The sequence below is a fragment of the Rhincodon typus genome, chromosome 2 (genome assembly GCF_021869965.1).
Source record: "Rhincodon typus isolate 14 chromosome 2, sRhiTyp1.1, whole genome shotgun sequence".
NCBI classification, from domain to species: Eukaryota; Metazoa; Chordata; class Chondrichthyes; order Orectolobiformes; family Rhincodontidae; genus Rhincodon; species Rhincodon typus.
Genome location: NC_063333.1, coordinates 77,785,465 through 77,804,435, shown reverse-complemented (window position 1 = coordinate 77,804,435; position 18,971 = coordinate 77,785,465). Strand labels below are relative to the sequence as shown.

General features: G+C 36.4%; 1 protein-coding gene and 1 long non-coding RNA gene across 4 annotated transcripts in view; one reads left to right on the top strand and one right to left on the bottom strand.

Moving 5' to 3' along the window:
- cdk6 (cyclin-dependent kinase 6) overlaps window positions 1-11,037 on the bottom strand; it is a 247,968-nt gene extending 236,931 nt beyond the window's left edge. The window contains exons 1-2 of one of the 3 annotated variants that reach the window (XM_048614192.1): window positions 10,944-11,037; window positions 10,283-10,589 (exon numbers count right to left, since the gene is read on the bottom strand). In XM_048614192.1, the coding sequence (XP_048470149.1) occupies window positions 10,283-10,512 (230 nt within the window). In that variant the 5' untranslated portion in view covers window positions 10,513-10,589; window positions 10,944-11,037. The other 2 variants (XM_048614186.1, XM_048614182.1) reach the window with 2 other exon arrangements.
- On the top strand, window positions 8,710-9,447 carry LOC125486493. Its single transcript, XR_007265159.1, has 2 exons — window positions 8,710-8,868; window positions 9,172-9,447. It is a non-coding gene; the product is annotated as an uncharacterized LOC125486493 (long non-coding RNA).
- Window positions 11,038-18,971: the final 7,934 nt, after the last annotated feature.

The following is an 18,971-nucleotide window of genomic DNA, read 5'->3' as shown; positions in this document are numbered from 1 at the left end:
GAAGAAAGGTCTAGACCCAAAACGTCAGCCTTCCTGCTCCTCTGATGTTGCTTGGCCTGCTGTGTTCATCCAGCTCTACACCTTGTTATCTCATTTAACCTCTCAAGCCTTCTCTGCCATTCAGAAAGATTATGGCTGATCTGTTTGCATTATGAATTCCACATTCCTATCTATTCGCAATAGCCCTTGATTCCTTTGAAGAATCTATCCATCTCTGTCTTAAAAATGTTCAGTGATCTTGCAGAGACTTCCAAAGCCACACTGCTATTGGAGACGGAAAAACATTCTCCTCGTCGGTGTTCCGAAAGGAGACTGCTGCTTTTAAAACTGATTCTGGACTCACCCACAGGAGGAGACATTCCTTCCGTATCCAGATCCACTTTGTTAAAACCATGCAAGCTCTTGTACACTTGAATCAAGTCAATCCTGACTCTTCTGATATCCAATAGAAATAAATCTAGCTGTCCAACCTATCATCATAAGACAATCCACTTATTCTAGGTATCAATCTAGAAACGTCTGAACCACGTCAAATGCTTTTATATCTTTCCTTAATGAGACCAAAGCTGTACACAGTCTTTGAGATGTAGTGCCACTAGTGCCCCGATTAACTGAAGTATAACATCCTTGCCATTATAAAAACCAAAAGAACTGCAGACACTGTAAATCAGAACAAAAGCTCAACAAGTCTGGCAGCATCTGTGGAGAGAAATCAGAGTTAACGTTTCGGTAAAATGACCCTTCCTCAGAACACCCAAAATGTTAATTTTGATTTCTCTCCACAGATGCTGCCAGACCTGCTGAGCTTTTCCAGCAAATTCTATTTTTTGTCTTTGCTATTATGTTCAATTCTGATTGTAATAAAAGAGAGCATCCCACTAACTTGTTGGTTTAGTCTTCTTTGTATTCTGGATCAGTCTTTGTATCATTTATTTCGAAACTTATAATATTGTTTAGAGTTTATTGGGGTAGTCTTTTTTTTGCACAGTTGTTGCTGCTACAGTCGGTGGTTCGTGAATGATGACATGCTCATATGAGGAGTAGTGCTTGAGAGTTCACAAGGATAGGTTTAGGCCATTCAGACCTTTGTACCACTTTGCCTTATTCAGCTACCAATCTTTATTTCGCCGCTTTAGTCTCATATCCTTTGATAACCTTATCTAAAAAATGGTCTTGAAAATTTCAATTAGTTAAGCTTCCACAATACTTTGGGGGCTAGTGTTCAAAATTTCTACTACTTTTGCCTCAGTACCATGCTTCCTCATTTCACTCTTAAACCGTCTTGCTTGTAATTTTAAGATTAAACTTCAGGATTTTGTTCTCTCTCTGGATTTCTCCAGCATAAAATTTCTATCTTGTTGAATCCCTTCATAATGTAATATCGTAAGCCCTGTCATAGAAACATTAAAAATAAAGCAGGAACAGACCATTCCACCCTTCGAACCTGCTTAGCCATTCATTATGATCATGGCTGATCATTCAACCCAATAGCCTATTCTTGCTGTTTCCTCATATTCTTTGATCTCTGTAACCCCAAGTGCTATATCCAATTCCTTCTTGAAATCATATAATGTCATGGTCTCAACTGCTCTTAGTGGTAATAAATTCAACAGGCTTACCACTCTCTGGATGCAGAAATTTCTGCTCATCTCAGTCCTAAATGGTTTATCCTGGATCCTGAATAATCTGTGCATATCCTGCCAAGGCCACTATGTATTTCTTGAGTTTCATTGATTAAAAAGCTGGTTGTAGGACTCTGATCAGGTTTGACTATGGCTTTTTAAGAAATTCATTTACATCATCTGTGCATTGCTGAGAGGGCTAATACTGATTGCCTAACCGTAATGGATACGATGTGTCTTTTAATTCCTCACTTTTGCATATTGTCCACATTAAGATTAAATGTCATCAATCCGTTGGCTTTTTGATGACTTGTTAGTGCTTTGTGCGTATGGACATATAAATTCTGTTGCTCCTCTGTATTTTCTGAGTAGTGACTCTTTTCCCAGTAATGGAAAGCTTGTGATAGTGCGTCAGCAATCCACTTTCATTGCTCCACATTTCATTCCTCTTCGAATACCATTAGAGTATGATTGCGGCTCAGGAGGAGGCCCTTTGGCCTGTCAAGTCCATGTCACTTCTTTGCAGAAGTAATTTAGTCAGTCTCACTGTCTATAGCCTGTAAATTTTCCTCTCAGGTGTTTATACTGAAAGCCCTATTGTGCCACCATTCTACATTTAAAAAAAACTCTCTTCCCACCACCCCCTGGCTGATTAGAGACTACAAATGGATTGGAAAAGGGTAGACCTAATTAATCTACTTTAATTTTTTTCAACTCATCAGCATGATAAATCTTGCACCACTACTACTATTAATTGAATATTTATAGAGTTCTTTTGGATGCACCCTTTGTCACAGATATTTTTATAAAAATGCATTAGGCAACATTCGAAAATGCAAACCGATAACGGCAGGTTTTATGATTGTGTAAACCATACTGTTAATCTTTCATATTAAATATCTATTTCACCCTGCTTCACTGTCACAATCAGCTGCCACACTGTGAGGAACAGAGAAACAAATCAAAGATTATAATGGAGAGTAATGTTAGAAACTATCAAAAAAAAGAATGCATGCTCTTGGATGTTTTTCTAAGAAATGATTTGGGTAGTATGCACAGAGTTGTAAAGTAATTTTGCCATTCAAATTGACAGCTTTCTAGAAACATGAAAGCTAATTCAGGACACAGTTTTAATCTTTATTTGTATTGTAGATAAAGATTCAGTCAAATGAGCTTTCTATCTTAGTATCTCACCCGGCATCAAAAAAACAAGACTATAATATTTTTGATTCCAATTAAATACAAACTAGGTCTACAATGACTTATGCTTAATGCAAACAGTACAACTGTCAGTACTGTAAGTTATGGACACAAGTGAGCGATATTTAAAGTGGTATATATCTTAATAAATTTCTCAACCTCAAATACTCAAGAGTGCAATGTTAAAACTCAGTGCTGTACTATCTAAAAAGCTTTAACAAGTTCTCATCTTAAAAACAGTCTCTTTTTCTACATGTATACCATTTCTATGTTTAAATACTGGTAACGATGCTCTTGAAGATACTATTACATATCTAAGAAATGGGTTCCTGTAAATTGAGATAACAAGTTGTAGAGCTGGATGAACACAGCAGGCCGAGCAGCATCAGAGGAGCAGGAAAGCTGATGTTCAGAAAGAAGGGTCTAGGCCCGAAACGTCAGCTTTCCTGCTCGGCCTGCTGTGTTCATCCAGCTCTACACCTTGTTATCTCAGATTCTCCAGCATCTGCAGTTCCTACTATTCCTGTAAATTGAGTTAATTTGACAAATTCAACAAGTGCAAGCTGCCCTATTTTTAACTTACGAGTAGTAAGTAATGAAATAAGAACATACATAAGAACATAAGAACTAGGAGCAGGAGTAGGCCGTCTGGCCCTTCGAGCCTGCTCCAACATTCAATAAGATCATGGCTGATCCTTTCGTGGACTCAGATCCACTTACCCGCGTTCTCACTGTATCCCTTAATTCCTTTATTGTTCAAAAAAAATCTACTTTTTTTAAAAAGCGTTTACTGAAGTAGCGTCAACTACTTCACTGGGCAAGGAATTCCATAGATTAACAACCCACTGGGTGAAGAAATTCCTTCTCAGTTCAGTCCTAAATCTGCTCCCTCTAATCTTGAGGCTATGCCCTCTTGTCCTAGCTTCACCTGCCAGTGGAAACATCCTCTCTACTTCTATCCTATCTATTCCCTTCATAATTTTATATGTTTCTATAAGATCCCCCCTCAATCTTCTGAATTCCAATGAATATAATCCCAATCTACTCAGTCTCTCCTCATAAGCCAACCCCCTCAACTCCGGAATCAACCTAGTGAACCTCCTTTGCACCCCCTCCAGTGCCAGTACAATAAAATACCAACTGCAATAATATTGATATTGTAAATGGAAATGTGACTAAGCCAACTGTTCTACAGTTCAGACAAAGGTTGATTTGGGATTCAACTGCAGGTACCCAACACTTTTGTCCCACATCCCTTAGCAACTCTGATGAATTTTTGACATCCAATCATCTATAAAATTTAATAATTGACTGGGCATTAATTGCTGATTGCGGGGGAGAATTCCAAACTTTAGCCACCTTTTGTGTTACATTATTGTATTATTTAGTGAGGAATCAATTGTTATGTGAATATATATCCTGGGGAGCCACCCTGGCTGCTGCACTGTAGTCACTGCCACCTAACAATGTACTGTCTTCCAGCTACACGGAGAGCTAAAAGAAATACATGTCATCAAGTTCCAGAATTTCGATTCTACACTGTGATTATTTTTAAACTTAGAACCTGGACCACATACCACCTTGTGTGTCAAAGAATTTTTTTTTATTTTACTGCTGGAAGGTCTGGCTCTAACTTTCAGGTTATGTCCCCCAGTCCTAGACTTTGTAACCAACAAAAATAACATCACTCCAAGACCTAGTAGAGGTTTATAAAATCATGAGGGGCATGGATAGGGTAAATAGGCAAGATCTTTTTCCCAGGGTGTGGGGGTTTAAAAATTCAGGGCATAGGTTTAAGGTGAAAGAGGAGAGATATAAAAGGGGCCTAAGGGGCAACTTTTTCATGCAGAAGGTGGTGCATATATGGAATGAGCTGCCAGAGGAAGTGGTGGAGGCTGGTATGATCACAACATTTGAAAGGCATCTCGATGGTTATACAATTAGGAATGATTTAGAAGGATATGAACCAAATGCTGGCAAATAGGACTAGATTTATACAAGATATCTGAACAGCATGGACAAGTTGGACCAAAGGGTGTGTTTCCATGCTGTTTATTTATCAACTCCCTGTAAAGTCATGAAAAAACACACTCAAAAGTTAAGGTTTTCAAACTTATCTGGTTTAAGAATGCCTTTTGAATGAAATAGTGATCATTAATCTCCATCCAACTATAATATATAATCATACTAAGAAAATGGTGCACATGCTATTTTAATAACAATTTATGAAAACAGATCTTTTCTGATATTAATGAGATAGGTATGCCTACTTCTAAGTGTAGAAGTGGTCTATTTTTGAAAATAATGTGTAAATGATTCTCAATTACTTTATCCAATCAATAATCTCCAGTTATTGGTCTTTCATCAATTAACCATTCTGGCAAATTTATGCAGTGTTACATACAACTCCAAACTTCCTAAGCTGTGGTATCTACAGCCTTCTCACAATACTCCAGATGTGGTCTAATCAGGGATAATAAAACAAGACTTGAAGCATGATATCAATCCCCTTGCGTCATGGTCCTCTAGATATAAAGATTAGCATTCCTGGAGCCTTTTGCAGACATTTTAATCATCTGTGTAGCTGGTCATTCAAAGCATTCTCACCTACTCCTTTCTCAACCATCCCTCACTCCAACCCCCTGCCTTAGGACTTTCCTTATGTCTTGATTTTCACCACTTAGAAAATAGCCAGTTATTCTTTTTTGATCTAAACTGCATAATCTCAAATGCCTAGGTTGAAATCAATTTACCACATTGCACCATTCACATTCTATTAATATCATTGTAATTTTGTGTCTTTGTACACAGTGAAGACAATGTCAACCTTTGTGTCAAGAGATTTGGTTATGTGGCTTTCTATCTCATCAGTTATATCATTAATAAATGCAATGATGTCCCAACATGCATCCTTGCAGAACACTACTAGTCACAGTGCAATCAGAGTACCTGCCAATTGTCCTCACACCCGATGTCTTGCTACTCAATTTCCCAAACAGATCAATAATTCTACTTTAAAAAGGTTCACCCTTAGCTAATAGCCTCTGTTGAGAATTTTTAATCAAATACTTTCTAGAATCCTTACAAATAACATTCATAGAATCTCCCTATAAGACCTCTTGTGGTGCAAAGGTAGTATCCCTACCATTGAACCAAGAGGCCCAGGTTCACATTCTACTTGTTCCAGGGTGCCAAAACGAATTTAGAATTTTCCTGATTATGTCAGTTAATTTTCCAAATTTAAAAAAAAAAATCAAACAGGTCCATCAGACATGGTCTTTCCATCAGAAATTCAGGCTGGTGATTTCTGGTCAGCTAAAAATATAAGGTGTTCTGTTGCTCTGTCCAGATGCTAGCTATTAGAATGATTGATTTGTAATTCTCTAGTTTCCCTCACTTTTCTTAATCACATTGCACAATTTTTCAATTTAAAGAATCAGCTCTCACATTGAGAGACAAGATTACAGCAGATCTGATTTTAACTAAAATACGTTAACGTTTACCAATCAGTTTAAATATTAGGTAGAAGGTGTCTATCAACTGGAAACTCAATCTCTTTTTAAATACAGTGCGCACTGAAAACTAAATGAACAAGTTGGTTTCACATTTCTCCAATGAATTTATACACATAAAATTAACTAGAATTTGGTCATTAGATTAAAAATTAAATGCATTTACTTTATTAAATCTACATTGTATATTGTGATAGTTATATTTGTTTTGACAATTAAATTTAAATTTTCCTCCAATCTTAAACTATTTTCAGATGTCACGTTCATTCAGTAATGTCAGCTGTTCTGGATTTTATTTTTTTTTTGAGTAAGAGAGCAATGATAATAAGTCACTGACAGATGTATTACTGCAAGACATCCAAGGAACTTGACAAAAATACTTCACTAAAACAAGCTGACGTGAGAGCTAGCAGAATATTGTGTACGTTATCTTAGAAATTATAACACAAATCTTATGAAATACCTACATGCAGCATCACTAATAGAGTAGGTTGCCAGGTGTAGGGTCATACCCACTGCAGAAGCCTACCAAACATAGACAAACACCTGACTGGATCCTTCTAAGACCACAGAAACAGTCTTTGCTCAGTTATGACGAGTTACTAATTTTTCTCTCACAGCATTACTCATATACAATCTCTTTATAAAACAGTGCCCCTTTGTGCAAGTCCTATTTTGTATCTCTGACACTCTTTCTCAATGCTTATTTCTTTTTGTCTTCAAGTTTTTCTTTGTGGCTCTCAAAATACTTTTCCTTTCTTTACAACTTTTTTTTATGCTCTCCATCAATGTTTAAATATCCCATGGGCTTTTTTCATCCCTTTTCACTCTCATTAACTTTGCATTCCTCTTATACTTTCTTATTCTATGTGCATTTATGTAAATCTTAACATTCTATATATGACCCACTCTAGATGGCTGTAACCTCAACCTGAATGGTTTAAAAAAACTGTGCATTCAGGGTCACTGATTTTAGCCCTGGTGAACATGCTTACACTTTCCCAACATCCACACCCCTCTCCCATCTGCCCCCTATTTGTCCAGGCCAATACAGATCAACATTCAAGTAGTCTAACCAAATAGAATGAACATCAATCTAAACTGAACAACTCTTACAGCATGCAGCATAATTTTAAATTCCTATTCGTTTTTCATTCTAAATCACTGAGATGGTCTGGGTGGGATGCTCTTTGGAAAGTCGGTGTGGACTTGATGAGCTGAATGGCCTGCTTCCACTGTAGGGATTCCGTATAACCACAAATCCAATTAGCTCCAGAACTGAGCTTTGAAATTACTTTGGAGCTCTGTGATCAAGGAGGATGTCAACCCAGATCCAAAATGTGTCAGCTGAGTTGGTAGCACGTCCCCCACTAAATCAGAAAGTTATGTGTTGATTGCGTGATCTGAATGACAACGGTATGCAATATAATAGTTCTGTTCCCTCGGAAGGTAAAGTGTTGCATCAATGTGCCATCTGTCCTTAGATGGACAAAAAAAATCATATGGTACCATTTTGAAGAACAGCAGGGGAATTGACCCCTATGTTCAATAATTATTCTTCAACCAACATCACTAAACCAAGTTATTTGGTCATTACCTTATTGCTGTTCATGCATCCATGCAACAAATTATTGCTCTGTTTCCTATACTACATTAGTGTCTACACTTCAAATATGTTTAAGCAGCTGTAGGCCCCAAGATCATGAACATTTCTATACAAAAATGCATTCATTTTGCATTTAGGACAAAAGCTGAGTATGCTACGTCGTCAGAACTGCTGGAAATACAGACTGATTTCCTGTATTCACTGTTTATACTGAAATAAATAAATTAGGTGTACGATTTTGCTCCAAGTAAGCAGAAGAACATTTGTGCATGATTTCACACAAGTATACTAAATACTGGAATCCATTTTGCACATAAAGTAATGCTGTATGTTCCAAAAGATTCTTTCCCTTCAACTAAGCTCCTTCCTTTCATTTTGAAAGGATAATTATTTTCCTAGGAAGATGTATCAATTCCAATAAAAAAGATGATGGAGAAGACTGAATAAGACCCATTTATTATGGCTTCATGTTTAAGTGATGACTGTCCTCAACATGATTTGCATCAAATCCCATACTTCCAAACAAATAAAAATAGGTTTATCATGCACTTTAGATTTTGTCTCTTTAAATTTGCAGAAAATAACTTCTGCTTAGATCATGTAAACGACAAAAATTAAAATTTAAGAATTAACACCTTTTTTCAGCAGAAATAATAAACAGAGAAAGGAAGTGAAGTACATCTTTCAACTTAGAATAGATGATGAGTCAATAGAAGGATATGACACTTGCAATGAAGTGAGCCATTACAAACAAGACATTTCATAAGCAGAGCCAAGAAATGTTTTATTCACTCTCCACCCCCAAAAAAGTCTCTTGCAGCCAGAAGTTGGAAACTCCTACTGCCAAGTGAAAATGAAAACGTCTATTCTAGAAGTGACTTAAGGTGGTTTCTATAATCAAATTAAAATCCAAATGTGCATTCAAAAGGTAACAACTACTCTGCAGCTGAATGCAAATAACATGAAATGAGGAAAAACGCCAACAAAAGAAGCTTTGCTGCTTCTGCCTTACAGTAAGAATTAAAGGGAGACTGGAACAAAGAAATGTTAAGTCATTCCATACGAACACAAAACACTTCCAAAAAAAGCCGTTTTTTAAAAAAATACCGAGTACGAGTCCCTAAAATTAGGACTTTTGGGGAAATTCCCTAAATAGCTATGTCAGCTAAAATTAATCTTATCTTTGGCAATTACTTATTTGCATATTCTTCTTTTGCATGCTCCGTTACAGAACGATAAAAGGTGGCACTTTGTCCTGCTGGAAATTCATGCGAACAGGAGGCCAGATTGACAGCAAGACTAGGTACGAAAGCGGACTGGATGTAAGCAGCCCTCCAAAAGCGGACGGGAAAGGGAGAAGCAGCGCCTTCCCGCTCACTTCTCGCGCTTAATTACGCGAGACCTTCAACAGCACCCCCTTTCCAAATGTCCTTTAAATTAACACCACGCGTCCGTCTCTCCTGCAATTATTACTCCAGAGTTCTGAACTAAAATAAACTTCGAAAAAGACCACCGATGCCCCAAGAGTTCTTGTTTGTCGGAGAATCAGAAACTTGTTGCATTTTCACCTAATTTGCACAAAACGTTCCCCATATCACTGCATTAACTTTGTGTTTTTTGGACTCGCGCACTACCTGAAGTGGTGCGGGCAGGCACTTTAAATTGTGGGCTTGAAGAATTTTGAATGGGAGGGGGATGTAATAAACGTAGATGTTTAAAAAAACAACTTGTAGAAATTACACCAAGTGTTTATACCGGAATACCAAATGGCGCGTGTATAAATGATCTGAATTAGTGAAGCATGAAATTTAAATGATAATGACACATTTTAAATTAGAACTTGAGTGGGCAAATCGCTCATCCCTCCAATATATTTCTAATGTTTAAACCAGTCCACATTATAGGGCAGGTGGGAGTAACTCTTTCCCTATTTAACCGGGAAGATGACAATGCTTGTTTTATTGGTGCTATTTCACTAAATGTCTGCCAGAGGAAGCACAGTGTTGCTGTGGGTGGGACTGATGAACATTTTTGATGTTTTCGCACTTGACTGACCACACGACACAGTTTAAGTTTTCCATAAGAGCATGTGTGTGTGCACTCAAATATACATCTCTCACAATTCGGGGTCCTTGCACAAACAAATCCCAAGTTGGTCACAGTAAACTCCCAGGTTGAGAAATAATCCATGCCAAAGGTCTGACTTTAAACTACATTCTCCCCTCCTCAGGGACCAAACACAGGTCGTGGAAATTAAGTTTCCCGGCGCCACTGGAGGGTGCAGAATTGTAGTGAAATTACACCTCCCCCCCAGTTCAATGGCAGTGTCTCCCTCTCCTCACCTGACCACGTTGGGATGCTCGAAGGATTCGAGTTGCCTCAGTACAGCCACCTCCCGGATGGTGGAGAGAGGCATCCCTTCCTCCCCAGTCTGAACTCGCACTTTCTTCAGAGCCACGAAGCGACCTTCGTTCTTCCTGTCTCTGGCCTTGTAAACCTTACCGTACGCCCCCTCCCCGATCTCGGCCACCGGTTCGTAGCGGTCGGAGAAACTGGCCTCTTTCCCCTCCATGGCGCCGAGTTCGGATCTCCGCGCTGCCCTTCACACATAGACGGAAACAAGTTTGGATACAGTTGGGCCAGTCACATCTGGAAAGCGAAGACAATACGTGATTGATAATGATAATATATATAAAAAACTTTTGCAGAGATGTAAAATGAAAATGCATAGGCAGCTGCTAATGGGGCGTTTCTTTTTTTGTTAAAGCAACACGTTAGCCGAGTTGACAGAAAGTTAATGTGTCCAGTCATGAGGGCGACGCTCTACCATTGAAAGTTTTGCAGCGATGCCTCGAAAGCTCGGTTCCCCGCGAGAAGACATGAGTGGAAAGGGGCGAGCAGCTGGCCCTCGGTAAAGGGAGAGCAGCTGCAGCCCCGGGTATACAAACACACACACACACACACACACTCCCGCTCACTGCAGCCGCCGACCGGGCTCCTTACTTTCCAAAGCATGCGCACAGCGACCACCTTCAACACGTGCTACTGGCAAAAGATTGTGTACAAAACAAATAGTTCAAACTAACAGGCAGCCAGAGAGCCGCCAGCTTAAACAAACAATTTCCCCCGGTGCAGCTTTGATCACCTCACCCCCCCCCCCATAATGAAGTTTATTTTCCGTCAGTCACTTTGCCTTTAATTTTAATCGTGTGGGGGGTGGGGTGGGAATTAGTAATTCCCAAAAGATTCCCGCAGGATTTTTTCCTCCCGCATCCACTGTACCCACGGGGTTGCGAACGGATAGCCTTTCCGCTGCTCCTGTATAAATAAACAGGTATAAAGAAAGGCTTTCGTTTCACCTCACCTCCTTCCCCCACAACCAACCCACCTCAAATCTCGATCTGTCACCGAGACTGACAGCCAGCTCCCTAGTGCCAGCAGTCGGTGGGTTTTTGGCAATGCTGCTTGTGGGATTGTGTGGCACAAGACAAATGCTGGAATCAGGGGAACAATACATTTATCAGCAAGCATGGGCCGCCCCATTGCATTTGTCATCCAGAATATTGATGAGGCAAGATCCCACGTTGAAAACACCATGCAGCTTTAAATATATATTATACATATATATATTTAATACCCTGCCGAAAATCTAAGACTTCTTGAATTAAAACAATATACCTGATTCTAAGCATGTATTGAGATCACCCACTAGGTCGCAGCTTCGGTTATTACAGCTATGGTGAAGCTCAAGCCCTGCACTTTCATCTAAAAAAGTTTTTAAAAATGCATCCACAGTCGAGTGCATAATGGGACAGCCAGCCCTGATCGCTACAGACTGGGCCACACAGGTAGATGCTGCACACTTTATGGCGTGTGAACGAAGAAATCTGTCATTTGGGGTGGGGGTGTGGAGGACAAGATTGCAATTGACGCAAAAGCGAAAATAAAAGTCGGCGCAGACCATGTAATCTGCAGAACTCGTCGAGTAAATATACTTTTTTTTGCAACAGAGCAGTATATACACATGTATCTGTAGACAGCCTGGGCGGAGAGTTTCTGTCTCCACCACCAACTTCACCCCCCCCCCCCCCCCCCCCCCCCCCGCCTCTTTCTCCTTTTATCCTGAGGATTTCGTTCCCCTCTAGCCCTTGTTGAAGAAAGAGAGAGCAACGGTGCTGCCTTTTCTTTCCCACGACGCCTGAATGTGACCCCCCTTCAGCAGTTGACACAGAGCATCAACATTTCCGCATTCCTCAAACAACAAAGGCGAAACGCCGCCTGGCCTTTTTCTCTTCCCAACTCACTCATTCACTCTCTCTCTCTCTTGCACTCTCCGCTCAATGAACCTTTCGTTTCTCACTGTCAAGTTCCAGCAGCCCCGAAAGGAAGAGAAACTTAAGTCTACACAACGCAACATAAGCTTCCTCCACCGACCTCCCCCCACCCCCCCGCACCCCTCGCCTCTCCTCGCCACCAACCACCAACACACTTTCTCCTCATTAAAAAAAGAAAAAAACTCAATCCTGCTTCCTGGATCACAACATGCTAACGGTTCAGCTCAGTTAACTTTTGGAAAAGTTAAGCCAGTTAAACCCTTGGCTAATGTCCCGCTGGATTCCGACCCTTTTGTTCCTTTAGCTTGCAAAAAGTATTGCAATCGAACGGCATATTAGTAGTCTTGATCGTGAACTTGCAAAGTTCAGACTAATGCCAAAAACAATCAAAAGTGATATAAAGTTCACGATGCATACGTACCGCATATCCTGTTACTGCCAATTCATTTGCCCTTGCCAACGTTGCCAGCTACTAATCTGAAATGTGTAGGATTTTGTTCCCTTGCCCCCGAAAGTGATGTGAAAGTGACTAGTTTAAACGCTAGCGGATAATCAGTAAACAGGGCAGAACTAAACCTACAAAACAACGTTTACTTTCTTCAAACCAACACGTCCAAAGGGTCTGTCATACAGCAACTCTTTTACCCACAATACTTAAAGGGAAATAGATCACGTTTCAGTATACCAGCGGTAAACTACTAATATATACATATACATAAAATGTAGATTTGCTTACCGTGGAAGAAAGATTGAGCATTTTTCTAAATTCAAACATTGCAGTTCATTACTCAATTTGCATGAGCACTCAAAGCTTAAAGGTTATTGAAGCCAAACTGCACTAATCAAGTGGGGCCAGAGGGGGGTAAAACATCAATACCTGCATTGAAAATCTAGAACTTGTTTAAAACTTGCTCCATTCCAGGAAACGTGAATCGGTTTATTTCTCCGAAAAAAACCTTCAAAGATTGCTCATTTATGTGTCATGATGATTTATATGTGTATACATCTGAAACAAGATTCCAGCCTGACCCTGCTGTCGCAATTATTCAATATATTCTACACTTCAGAGATCAGCTAAATCTACGCTTTTCTTTTTAAAAGATGCGTTGGCAACCCGGGCTATAAAACAGTCCTGTGGCTAAAGGCTTTTGTTTTGGTAAGTCGTCCTCTATATTTCTCTTTTACAGTTTACAGCAATGTTAAAATGAAAAGTGAGAGGACGAAAATGAAAGGTGCAAGTCTGTATGCAGAAAAAAAACCTAATTTGTAAAACACTAAAGGCAAGTTAGTAATGATTTTAAATTCCTGAAATTATAGAAAATGATTTTGATGTTATTTTAGCAGTTTGTAACTAACTGTGAAAAATTAATCAATTAAAATCCAAGGCAAATGTCTAATATTAGAAATTAGTATATGTATATATTTCAAACAATATACCGTTTTTCAAAATAAGTTTCAGGGGCATGATTATTTCCTTGGAATGTAGCTTTCTGTTCCATTGATTTAGAAAATATTGATGTGTTGAAGAGTTAGTAAATAAATTTACCTAACACAAATACAGAATTAGCTCATGTATCAATTACAATGTATTACAAAATACAGAAGTAACCCATGTTTTCATGTTTTTATGTTCATGTTTTTATTAGCATTATTATTGCATTCAAACATAAGTATAACCAATCTCCTCAATATTGTTAGGTTATTTATACCTGCTGATTTATATTTCATTCAAATATTTGATAGCCAGAATTAAAAGTCTTAAAGATGTATAAAATTAATATGTTATTTTCTTTAAGGTCTTAGACTTTTGATATTTCTGAAAGGAGTTGTGATGTTTGTACTTTGCAATTTTTTTTATAAATTATAACTTCAAACATCAGTATACTGCTTATTGCAAAGAATCACAGTTAATTACAATACTTTTTAAACATATGTTTACAGTATGATATAAAGATACTGTGAAAAGTACTTTTACAAGTTTGATTCATCTAAAAACTATGCTGACAAATTCAAAGTTATGTTACAGTGTAGTCCCTGTATAGTCGCAGCTGACCTTTCCTCCTATTCCCCCACACCTCCTTTTACCCCACAAAGATCCTGGCAGGTTCCCTGGGGCAAAGAGCAGAGTTCAAAGAGATTTGTACACAAATTTCATATAATTGGTATTGACAAACAAATATATTTTAAAACTGATCCAACTTGGAAAGTAATTTTTTTCATCAGTAGAGATGATAGGCTTTATGGAAAATAGCATTAAGAATTAATAATGTAATGTTTCATCCTTTATGTAAAATAGAATAACAAATAGGCATTAAATTATTTTAATGATCGATTCTTGTTGGAGGTTGTTAATATTTTTTGATTTTGAAAGATTTTGAAAAATAATGTCACTTCTTTACAATTAGAAAACTTTATAATGAGCAAGTGGCAAATTAACTACTCAAATTTGAAAATAAAAATGATGACAGCTTAGAAAATATCCTGAATAATGATGCTTGAAAGCACATTGAGAAATACAATACACCAATGTTCATAAAATCAGTATATCTGTTCAATAAAATCTGGGCATATTCAACATGTAACAAAACTATGAAGCTATATTCCATCACAGACTTTATTGTGTGCTGTTTATTCCTAATATTTTATTTGTTTGGCATCTCAAAACATAGCCTCCTGTTTATTCACATTACTGAACATTTAATTGACCTTTCATTTGAAAACCAACAACAAGGCAATTGATTTTTGAGGAATGTTAATGCAGTTCTTAAATGCAGGGCAAGAGATGTCTCACCTCTCATATACAAAAGGAGTAGTTCTGAAATTAATGGAACATGAGAAAGGAATAGTACCTTCATACACATTACATTAAAAATGTAATCTGTGTACTATCTATCTATGACTAAGTATGAAAGAAAGCATTGATGTGTATACTTATTACAGAATTGAATTAACTAGATGCTTAATCTCTTTTAGAGTAATAACAGAAATATTTGCAGAATTTTTTTTAAAATAGCAAACGTAGAAAGTGAGAGTGACATTACAACTCAACTGTCTTATAAGCTTAATGACTCTTTGTAGCCTGAAATATGCTGGTAATTTATTGTTTGATATATTGATTTGGAACTTTCAAAAATACTGTAATTTTTTGTTACTATTAGAATGCTTTACAATTTTCAAAGAAAGCAAAATGTTCACTCTGATACCATTTGAAATCAAAATCTGTGTCTTTAAACGTAACAATCTAGTAGTCTGCTTAAATTAAGCAACAAATAATGTTCAATGTACTTTCTAACATCAAACTTTTGTGGTGTGCTTTCTATCCTCTATACATTGAAAAATTACAGCTACATAGTGTGAACTGCATAGCTAACATAGAAAGCTGAAGTACAAATAATGCGTAAGTATTATTTATAAATATATCTTAAAATGTCTTCACAGCATATGTAGTGATGTAAATCTACTTTTTCTTTTCACTGTAAGAAACAACACTTACAATATCTACTTCCTTTTAACATTTTTTATGAAATGATCAGATTGAAGTTAATTCCATCAGAATAGCTATTAAGAGTTTATGATATGTTTAACCATGGCTGTAAATGTTTCAGATGATAGTGTTACTTTATTGCAGAGACCAACGATCCAGGATGTAAATAAGCACTGGTTTGAAAAACATTGAATTTTAATCCATTGTACAGTGAGGATAAGCAATTTAATTGTGAAACAAACCTTGAGTACACATTTCAATTTGAATTGTTTTATTTTCATCCTTAACAATTAGGTAAAGAAAATCAAATTTAAAAATACATTAAATCCTGTAGGAAAGCTAAATTGATATAATGATGTGTTTGGTTTTTACTTCTTTGTTAAGGGTTTGAGAATAAATTATTTGTTTTGTGTTGATTGTTCACTCAACAGATTTCATTGCTGATTTTTCACTCAACAGATTTCACTGTTCATTGTTCACTCAACAGATTTCACTGCTGATTTTTCACTCAACAGATTTCACTGCTGATTGTTCACTCAACAGATTTCACTGCTGATTGTTCACTCAACAGATTTCGATGCTGACTGTTCGCTCAACAGATTTCACTGCTGATTTTTCACTCAACAGATTTCACTGCTGATTGTTCACTCAACAGATATCACTGCTGATTGTTCACTCAACAGATTTCGCTGCTGACTGTTCACTCAACAGATTTCACTGTTGATTTTTCTCTCAGCAGATATTGGAAAAGGCTTTCTCCTTAAGTTTTGAATTGGATTTCTATAATTAATATTTTGTTAGGTCATAACTACTTCTTTAAATGGAAATATTATGTCTTGAAAGATGCCTTTTGAAGAAGTAATTTATGTAAGCCTATTGCTTCTTTATTAAAGAATAGTAGTATGTGTATGTTTGAGTATACTTGTGATGCGTTACACTATCCATGATTTTGGTACTACAGAGATGTCAAATAGTGGAGGGGTCTAATAATTCCATTCTGCATATTTCCTGTAATATACCCATAGCACAAAGAATAATGAAATACACCATTAATATCTTATTAAAATGTTGAAATACGTAATGTAGAACATATAATTTAAATTTATAATTTTGGCATTGAAAACACCAAATAACGTTTCTAATAATTAATAATTCTATTAATCAGTTAAACTTACATAAATTCACCACTATAAATACATATTTTATTGCATAGTATTATGTGTGCTTTGGCACTTATAATCCCAATATAATCTAAAAGAAACAATTTATTTTAATCCCCTTACTTTTTTTCTATGCTTAGCTGGTTTTCAAAAATACTTGGATGTACAGTGTAAAACTTATGTATTGCAGATTGATATTATAAGTTTTGGCTTAAGGTCCTGTCTTTGTACCTGTCCTGCCTCTGCCCCCACCCCCGACCCTTCCCGAAAAAATCATTCAGAATAATTAGGAACTCAGTTTATTTATTGATAAAGAACATGTTTTGTAAATGCAGGCTAATGAGTCAAAGATGCAATGTCCAATTCTTTCTTCTTGGAAAATCCTTTGATCTTGAAATATTTCCTGTTGAAAAAAAATATTTGGCCTGAATTGGATTCCATCTAAAAGTGGACGAAAGGCAATTCGTGTTTTTAAACATCCTTAACCATAAACAATATTTTAGAGAGTTTACCATAAAACATGAATTGCATCATTTTACACTGTAGGAAAATTTTCTTCTCCAAGTTTGCTGTAGTGTTAATGAACAGTGTTTGTATAGTGTGTAATTAAATAAGGAATTTTAAAATATGGAGACATGTAGAATGAATGTCTTTCACTATGTATGACATTAGTTTCTTCATGTATGTTTGTATTCCCAGAATAAAATCTAACAAATTGTATAATAATTAGTTATTTAATAACCGAATAATGTTTAGTATTACATTTTCTGCTTAACATTTGCTAAAAATTCTTTTCTTATCAACATGGAAGCAAACAAGCCGGTATAATTTATTTTCTTGTTAGTGGATGTATAAATTAAAATATCTTTGCAATGTTATATTTCTAAGATTCTTCAATACTAATAATTCAAATGTTGAAGATGTGTCTGATATTTTAAATCTGTAATATGCCATTTCACTTAAACCTAAAAAAATGGTATGATTAAATCTCACTGTCCAGTAACTTTCTTGGACCAACCAACAGATGAAATTATGTTTGAAATTATTTGAAAGCATTAACATATATTAATAAGATTCAATTTATCATTTTATGAAATTAAGGCTTAGATCTTAGGTGAGGGATGAACAAGTTTGGTTAATTTGAGCAAACTGAAAACTATTTACTTCTTTTTATTGTTTTGTGTAGTACACCCTTTATTTCATACCTTGTTATTTGTTTTGTCATTTTATTTTGGCTGAATCCAGCTAAAGTGCCTAATGGCATTTACATCACTATATATTGTACCACATTTGAATTTAATTTTTAATTTGTGTCTTATTTCTTAACCTCTCTGCCAATAAATGTCCGTAAAACTTGACCTTCAAATGGGATGATCAACTAAATTATTTAAATTCTTACGTTTCCAAAAATCTTACTTTGTGGAATCTAATACTTCCTTAGGTAAATTAGATTAATTGTTCAAACTGTTTAACACTTAGTAGATGAGACTAAGAAGAACAATGTTTTGGATGGGGATTGTTTGTCGACACTGGTTAGCTGAAAGGTAAACTCAAGACAGTATAAGGTCATTGTTCTCTCAATTGATGCAGACTGACCAGCTGAACAATTTAAGAATGTCTTCCTTCTCTGTTGATATCTCCAATTGTTTACTTCTTATATGATTGTTATCAGGAATAAATACTGTTTATTTAAAATCAGTGAGTTATCTTGCTGCTTTCTTTATCATTGCCCAGTTTCCTAAATTGTTTAAAATGTTTCCTTTTAGAAAATATTTTCTAAATAATTGAAAGGGAACAAAGTTTATCTGGAAAATGTTGACAATAATTGTGAGAAAAATGAAATGTAATACTTGGAGAAAAAAATTGAAAATTAAATGATCATTAAATTAATATTGCATATACATATGACAAATGGTTTAACCTGTTTATCTTAAATCAGATCTGTCTATATGAAGATGTTATTTGGTAAATATGGATTTACAGCAAAACAAATAAAATGTTAATTAACTTCAGTAAACTCAATTTTAAACTGAGATTCCTGTAACTTGTGAGA